Source organism: Macaca mulatta, chromosome 16 (assembly GCF_049350105.2).
Source record: "Macaca mulatta isolate MMU2019108-1 chromosome 16, T2T-MMU8v2.0, whole genome shotgun sequence".
NCBI lineage: Eukaryota > Metazoa > Chordata > Mammalia > Primates > Cercopithecidae > Macaca > Macaca mulatta.
In genome coordinates this window covers 67,123,686-67,131,848 of record NC_133421.1, presented here as the reverse complement: position 1 = coordinate 67,131,848, position 8,163 = coordinate 67,123,686, and the positions used below count along the sequence as shown (strand labels likewise).

General features: G+C 49.1%; 1 protein-coding gene across 6 annotated transcripts; it reads right to left on the bottom strand.

The window, feature by feature from the left end:
- Window positions 1-238: 238 nt before the first annotated feature.
- VPS25 (vacuolar protein sorting 25 homolog) lies at window positions 239-6,378 on the bottom strand. 6 transcript variants are annotated; one of them, XR_013406824.1, is made up of 6 exons: window positions 6,306-6,378; window positions 5,956-6,101; window positions 5,129-5,182; window positions 4,387-4,475; window positions 2,561-3,627; window positions 239-1,475 (listed from the first exon to the last, which is right to left on the bottom strand). XR_013406824.1 is itself a non-coding variant. In XM_015119789.3 (6 exons), the coding sequence occupies exons 1-6, from the start codon at window positions 6,356-6,358 to the stop codon at window positions 767-769; spliced, it is 531 nt and encodes a 176-aa protein (XP_014975275.1). In that variant the 5' UTR covers window positions 6,359-6,378; the 3' UTR covers window positions 239-766. The 6 variants fall into 6 exon arrangements, 1 of the variants encoding a protein (XP_014975275.1); XR_013406825.1 differs by having other exon boundaries at window positions 239-1,445; window positions 2,571-3,627; XR_013406826.1 differs by having other exon boundaries at window positions 239-1,455; window positions 2,583-3,627.
- Between the last annotated feature and the right edge of the window lie 1,785 nt (window positions 6,379-8,163).

Below are 8,163 nucleotides of genomic sequence, written 5' to 3'. Positions count from 1 at the left end.
GAGAAAGCAGTCTGTCCCCAAGCTGTGTTCCATCAGCACTCCTCCACACAGCCCACCCAGCAGATGTAAAACCACAGGCTCACTGGAGCCCGCAGAGCCCTGGAGGACCTTTTCTTCTACAAAAGTCTTAAGCTTTCTTTTCTCTCCCCTCTCCCAGGCTGGGATTTACTCAGGTGGCAACACTTCACAGCCCTCCCCATCCCCATTCCAGTACTGCAGTAATTTAAGAGGCAGGCAGTGGGAGTTGAGATTTTAATATCATAAATCGGTGTCGAGCCACACCTCTCACTGCCAGGCCCGTGGGCCTCCTATCTTCATATTGCCTGGAAGGCTGCCTGCAGCCAGGGCTTCCCCCATCCCCTGGGAAGGATCCAGCACCAGCCTGAGAAGGGAGGCAACAGCAGCTAAAGGGGTGGGAGGAGGAGGAGACAGAAGCATGTGCTGCAGGTGCATGTGTGTATGTACTTACATGTGTGAACACATATAAAGTATCAGGTTTATAGACCCTGGCTCAAGGACAGTCTAGGATGGAAAGGAGGTAGGGCAACAAGAAGCACATCTTTCCTCCCTGGTGCTTCAGCCTCACCCTATCCAAGGACAGACATATGGGGTATGAGAAACCCATCCCCAGGTCCCAGCCTTCAGGACTGGAGCCCTTTTGAGTCTGGTGGAGTCACAGATCCAGTCTTTGGGGGACACTGGGTCTGTCTCCTTTTGAAAGCCCTGGAAAGGTGGGAGGTAAGAAGTAAAGGGAGACAGGTCCCTGCTAGAAGAACTTGACGCCTCGGCCATCGCTGACGGTGATGATCTCGGCCTTGTGTTCCTGCTGTAGTGCCTGCAGAGCCCGCAGTAGAGTGGCCTCATCCAGCCCATGGAACTCTGAACAGGGAGAGATGGGCAGTCAGAGACAATCAGCTCCTGGGGCCCAAGGCCTCTGAGGAGAGTGGTCTGGCTGGAAGCTGAGACCTCCCAGAGGCAGGGTATGCATATGCCATCTATCTATACTGCTGCAGCTGCTACCCACACTTCCCAGGCACTCCTTAGTATTAAGGGGTGGAAGAAAGCCTGAATCAGCATGAAATGAGTTTGTGCTTATTTCCCCCTTCCTGGTTCTCCTCTCAGACTCAACCTCCCCCACACCTCCCATTTGTGTCTGATGCTCAAGAATGACACCATCTGCTTTAGGGCCACAAAGGGGCCGTGAAAATCAGGCCTAGGGAGATCGGAGCCATTGTCACTAGACACTGACCCTAGAGGATCTATCCTAACACAAAGAATATAGCCACTACTCCTGGCCAGGAGACTGTTAAACTCTAGCACTGATATCTGCCCTTTTTCTAGTTAAAAGCTGGGAGCACAGGCCAGGGGCGGTGGCTGACGCCTGTAATCCCAGAACTTTGGGAAGCTGAGGCGGGGTGGGGGGTCAGGGGTTGAGATCAGGAGTTCTAGACCAGCCTGGCCAACATGGAGAAACCCTGTCTCTACTAAAAATACAAAAAATTAGCCGGGCATGGTGGTAGTCACCTGTAATCCCAGCTGCTCAGGAGGCTGAGGCAGGAGAATCACTTGAACCCAGGAAGTGGAGGTTGCAGTGAGCCAAGATCGCGCAACTGCACTCCAGCCTGGGCGACAGAGCAAGACTCCGTCTCAAAAAAAAAAAAAAAAAAAATTGGGAGCCAATGGCTAGCTGAGTATGTGGAGATATGGTAAGATACTGCAGGGAGATGTGGGAGGCAGCACACAAGCCCTGACAGGCTTGCTTACCTCACCCCCTGCGGGGGCTCAGCTAAGTCAGGGAACTTGCTTTCTGAGGAAGCCTCCAACTTTGCCCAGCCTGAGTAGTGGGCTGGGCAAGGCTACAGTGCTGAAATCATGGGGTGATGGTGGGAGTAGCAAGCAGAGACCTGCAGGGCAGGAAGGGGAACAGCGAAGAGCTGTAAACTCTGCTAGGACAACCAGGGCCTGGCAGAAAGGGGAGACATCCCCTGTGATCCCAGCTAAGATCGAAACTTGTGGTGATCCAGAGGATCAGAATATGGAGTCAGAGAAAAAGAACAAGAGTGTTTACACTATGTAAAAATCAAACACTATACAAAATCCTTGCCTGGCCAGAAACCAAATTATTTAAATGGGCTGGGGGTGTTGCCCAATCTCTTCAGCTGACACCCACAAATCTTGAGTCCTCTATAAGAATAAAAGGTGGAAGAGAGCCTGAGTCAGCAAGGAATGAGATTTCAAGCTTAATCCCCTGCCCTTGTTCCTCATTCAGCATCTATAGCAGATGCTGAATGAAGAAAGTTTATTTATAATACTTTATTATTATTATTATTTTCTGAGATGGAGTCTCACTCTGTCATCCAGGCTGGAGTGCAGTGGTACGATCTCGGCTCACTGCAACCTCTGCCTTCGGGTTCAAGTGATCCTCCTGCTGCAGCGTCCCAAGTAGCTTGGATTACAAGCATGTACCACCATGCCCGGCTAATTTTTGTATTTTTAGTAGAGACGGGGTTTCACTATGTTGGCCAGGCTGGTCTGGAACTCCTGACCTCAGGTGATCCACCCGCCTCAGCCTCCCAAAGTGCTGGGATTACAGGCGTAAGCCACTGCGCCCAGCCTACTGTTATTCTTTAAGATAGGGTCTCTCTCTGTTGCCCAGGCTGGAGTGCAGTGGTGTGATCATAGCTCACTGCAGCCTTGACCTCCTGGGCTCAAGCAATCCTCCCACCTAACCCTTCTGAGTAGCTGAGACTACTGGTGCACACCACCATGCCCAGCTGATTTTTAAATTTTTTGTAGAGAAAGGATCTCCATATGCTGCCCAGGCTAGTCTCAAACTCCTGGTCTCAAGAAATCCTCCTGCCTTAGCCTCCCAAAGTGCTAGGATTACAGGCATGAGCCACTGTGCCCAGCTGAAAAGTGAAATTCTTAACTTTTCATGGGTCATAGATGCCCTCGGAAATCTTATAATATCTATCCCTAGAAAAATGCACATGCATCCACAAAAATAAAATTTGGGATTTTTTGCATGTGAATTCAGGTGGCTTATGGAATCCTCGGACGTGGGTTAAGAACTTAGAATTGCTTGAACCTAGGAGGCGGAGGTTGCAGTGAGCAGAGACTGTGCCACTGCACTCCAGTCTGGGTGACAGAGTGACTCTGTCTCAAAAAGAAAAAAAAAAACAAACCGGCGGGGCACGGCTCACGCCTCTAATCCCAGCACTTTGGGAGGCCAAGGCAGGCGGATCAAGAGGTTAGGAGTTCAAGACCAACCTGGCCAACATGATGAAACCCCATCTCTATTAAAAATACAAAAAATTAGCCAGGCGTGGCGGCGTGCACCTGTACTCCCAGCTACTCGGGAAGCTAAGGCAGGAGAATCGCTTGAACCCAGGAAGCGGAGGTTGCAGTGAGTCAAGATTGCACCATTGCACTGCAGCCTGGGTGACAGAGCAAGACTCCATATCAGAAAAAACAAAAACAAAAACAAAAACAAAACAAAACAAATCAACAACAAAAAAAATGAACTGTGGGTGGGAAGGGAAAGGCATTACCCTCATCCTCTGTGTCTTCCCCGTTAGTTAGTTCATACAGGGTAAAGACGGAGTTGTTCTGGCCACTCCTGGAAACCTGTGAACACAGAGAATGAGGAGTGAATTAGAACCAAGAATCTCCTGGGAGACAGTACATTCATCAGCTCCACCCCTCTGATCCAGGAATGATACCTATTCCCAAACCAAGACTCACTGTCACCTCTGCAGAGTGGCCTAAAAACCATAAACCCTACAAGTGCTATATTTACATGTGTACACACTCATTTGGAACCACTAAACCACAGGTCTTCACGTGTCTGAGGAGTGACCTCGACCTCTCATTCTGGTTGTTTTCCTGTTCAAGAATGGATGCTGTGTATTTGTTATATTTAGAATGTTGATGCTTCTTACCCTCTTCTCTTCCTTGGGAATGTCTGGGGCTGGTGGTTTAGGAGGAAGGGTATTCTGTCCCCACACCCACACTGGTTCAGAATATCTCATTCATGTTGTGGACAGTCCCATAAGGGTGAAGTGGGGGAGGGGCCCCAGGTTTTTTCCCTTCCTTTCCCCATTTATCTCCTGTGGCCAGAGGCTCCAGCCAACAATAGCACTCAGGGTTCCCAGTTCTGCATTCTCCAAATATGGCCTCACATAGCCCCTGGCCTCCTACAGGCAAAGAAAGGGAGGTCCTACACAGCCAAAGGCATTGAGTCACTGAAAGAGGTTTGCCTGGAAGGCCTACACTTCCTCTTTCTGCCCCCTTCCCATTTTGCTCAGTCTGGATCTGGGGACACCAGGTATCTAATATCCTTTGCCATGGGTCACTGTTGAACACTTGGCAGCAGGATGATCTCACCCACTGATAGATGAGTTTCCCCCATTCTTCTGGCCTCCGCCACATGATCAGGAAGCTAGACTTGCTCTTATCCAACCACTCGAGGTTCCCTGTAAAACAGATACTTATGAAAGCATAACCAGGCGCAGTGGCTTACACCAGTAATCCCAGCACTTCGGGAGGCCAAGGCGGGAGAATCACTTGAGCCCAGAGGTTTGAGACTAACCTGGGCAACATAACGAGACCCTGTCTCTACAGAAAATACAAAAAATTAGTCAGGTGTGTGGTGACATGCCTGTGGTCTCAGCTACTCAGGATCACCTGAGCCCAGGAAGTCAAGGCTGCAGTAAGATATGACTGAGCCACTGCACTCCAGCCTGGGTGACAGAGTGAGACTCTATCTCCCCCCAGCAAAAAAAAGCATCATGACCTAAAAAGAAACAAAGAGGCAAATAAAATACCAAGATGGGACACAGTAGAAGAGACTCAGCTTTCAGAGAGATTCAATATTTATTTTACTATTATTATCTACAAGGTACTCATCCTTCTTCCACTGCTCTTCAGGTTTAGGGCACAGAGATTTCAATTTTGTATACAAAGAAGAAGAAAGGACTTGGGAATTGGGCTGCCTACTTTACAGAAGACTCTGGCCTTCGAGCCAGGAGAGAGAAAAAGTTATTAAAGGGAAAAAGAGTTATCCTAATTTGCCCTCAGGAAAATCCAACTAGGAAGAAAAATAAGGAATCTGGGGAACTGAACCCACCTTTCTTCCTCAGTTCCTCTAATACAATCTGGATCGACTCCACAGGAAGCTTTCCTGGTTTAAGGTTAAGGGAATGGCATACACATGAGTTGGGTAGGATAAAAATTCTCAGAGCCAGTCCCATGTTGAGAAACACCTGCCCCTTCCTCTCCCACACACATATGTGTGCAATTTCCCAACATGATATGAATTGTCATTTCCTGGATATTCAAAGGAGGAAGGTAAAGAGAAACTCTTCCAATTAAAAGGAGCTTTATGTGATTGTGCCACTGCATTCCAGCCTGAGCAAGAGAGCAAGACCCTGTCTCCAAAAAAAAAAAAAAAAAACAAAAAAAACAGCTTTAGAAAATGAAAGGTACTGTCATTCCTCACCCTCTGTCTGTTGCCTTCCTTCAGCCTTTCTCCACAGATATTTTAGGGATGAATCAGGCAGCAAAACCAAATGACCCTTACTTCCTGGCAGGAGAGGGGCAGAGAAAATAATTAAAGGTAGTTACCCAAATCTGGGCCTCACACAGAAAAGGATGGAAGATACAGTCAAAAAGGTTTAGGTTAAAAAGCTTGGAACTTGGCTTCAGGGCAGAAATTCTAAGACCTTAATGACATCTGAGCAGTCATCACTGCCAAGAACAAGAGGGTCTGGTACTGCATTTGGGGGGTAAAATGTCAGCTACACATTTTCACTCCTTAAGCCCAGTTTGGGTAGGAATCTGCCTACCATGGGTAAAGGGGAGCTGGTGGGCGTGGGGGGGTAGGGGACGTCTGGGCATGTGGGAAGGCGCAGAAGTACATCAGTTTGGGCTGTGGAAGAGCCTGAGGGAGGATACGCTGTAGCTTGACGTTGTTGAAGAGCGGGCTCTCCTGAGCTTCCATCACCGTCATGCTGGACTGTTTGTGCAGGCGGCAGAAGGACAGGACCAGCGAGCACCAGGCGGCCAGCTGCTTCTGCCGAGTGTCCACATTCGGTTGTAACCTGCCGGGTGAAGGGAGTGGGGCGCAGAATTAGAGGGCGAGAGGCAGCACTTGCCCGGGACGCGTTTCGGGAAGAAAGTAAGGGACTGAGGGGGTTGGCGGCCGGGTCTTTTCTCCCCCTCCCCATTTGAAGCATCAGGGCTGAGCCCACGGTCCAGGGGAGGGGAGGGAGGCACAGCGGGGCTTCTTGGGGTCTGAGCCTCACGTAAAGAAGGGTGGGAAGCGATACTGCCACGGCCACTCGAAACTCATCGCCATCGTAGTAGCCCAGGAAACCCGGAAGCTACCGGCTAAGGACTTCCGGCCTTCGCTTCCGCGCGTCCGGGCAGAAAGCAATGCAGAAAGGTTCCGGACGTCTTTCTGGAAAGAGGAAGATCTGCAGGAGGAGTCCTCGTCATCAGCCAGTCCTTCGCTGTTATCCTAAAAAGCCGTATCTTTTGGAGCAGGAAGAGTCCTGGGAAGTCTTCTGGTTCAACCCCAGAGAAAGGTCATGGCTTCCCCAAAGCAGCGAATTTTTGTTGCTGAAGTAGGACGGCAAATAGAGGCCAGATCTCCAGATCCTAGCCTACCTTTGTTTCCTCTATACTAGACTTCTTTTAATATTAACATTTCTGTGAATTACCATTTGATTTGATCAACTCACAATTACCCAAGCTCCTCAATTCCAGTGTCCTTTGTTTTATTTTTAATTAATTATTTATCTATTTATTTATCTTTTAGACAAGGTCTCCGTTTGTTGCCCAGGCTGGAGTACTGTGGCACAATAATAGCTCACTGCAGCCTCTACCTCCCAAGCTGTGGCGATTGTCCGGCTTCAGCCTCCTGAGTAGCTGGGACTACAGGTGCACACCACTGCACCCAGTTATTAAATAAATATTGTTGTTGTTGTTTTGGTAGAGACGGGGGCCTCTCTCTGTTGCCCAGGCTCGTGTCAAACTCATGGGCTCAAGTGATCCTCCTGCCTCGGCCTCCCAAAGTTCTGGGACTACAGACGTGAGTTAATGCTCCCAGAAACCAGGCTAATATTTTCTAGGGATGGGCACTCACTATGTTGGCCCAGGTTGGTCTCAAACTCCTGGGCTCAAGCAATCTCCAGACCTCAGCCTCCCAAAGGGATAACAGGTGACCAACCTGGCCCTCCAATTTCCTTTGACTTCACCATTCCTCAGGCAGCACCCATGGGAGCACACTTTGTAGCTTGAATCACTAGAGACAGCTCTACTTCCATAATGCAGAGCTGCAGTCTTTGACCACAGCCGCCTATCTCTCACCTCTGCCATGACCTTGCCTTTCTTGTCTCAAGACTTAGGACCCGTTTTGGTTTTATCTGACTCCTTACCCAGCCTAAACTACTCAGTTCTGTCCCCTTACCTACCTACCTACAGGTCAGTTCCCAAACCAATGATCGTTGTTCCATGTCCCCCACCTCTTTTTTTCACTCCTGGTCTCTGGAGTATTGCTGGAAGAAAAATAACCAGAGTATGTTTGCCAAGCCCCAGATTCCCTGACTAGCCTCACTGCCAGGCTCTAAGGGCAGCTCCGTGATCCTTTGTCTTTTATTGACTCCCTGTCACCCTCAAGATAACTATTCAAACTTTTCCACGTTCATCAAGCCACTCCACCTGTCCCCATCTCTCTGCTCTCTGCGAAATGCCTTTCCTTCCTGCTTTGTGAGATTGAGGCTATGCATGTGAACCCTTTAAGTTTTCCCTCTGTCCGTCTCCATACTTGATTCATCACTCAAAAATTGCTCTCCACTTTTACTCCTTCCTTTTTTTTTTTTTTTTTTTTTTTTTGAGACGGAGTCTAAAACTATTGCTGGCCTGGAGTGCAGTGGCTTGATCTCGGCTCACTGCAACCTCTGCCTCCCTGGTTCAAGTGATTCTCCTGCTTCAGCCTCCCGAGTAGCTGGGATTACAAGCATAAGCCACTACGCCCAGCTAATTTTTTTATTTTTAGTAGAGACGGGGTTTCACCATGTTGGTCAGGCTGGTCTCAAACTCCTGACCTCAAGTGATCTGCCCACCTCGGCCTCCCAAAGTACTGGGATTATAGGCATGAGC

Coding starts and splice junctions, on each gene's coding strand:
- VPS25 (XM_015119789.3), bottom strand. CDS start 6,358: ATGGCGATGAGTTTCGAGTGGCCGTGGCAGTATCGCTTCCCACCCTTC. Junction 5,183..5,955: donor CAACAACGTCAAGCTACAGC/GTATCCTCCCTC, acceptor ACCTTAAACCAG/GAAAGCTTCCTGTGGAGTCG. Junction 880..3,551: donor GGAAGACACAGAGGATGAGG/GTAATGCCTTTC, acceptor CTCCCTGTTCAG/AGTTCCATGGGCTGGATGAG.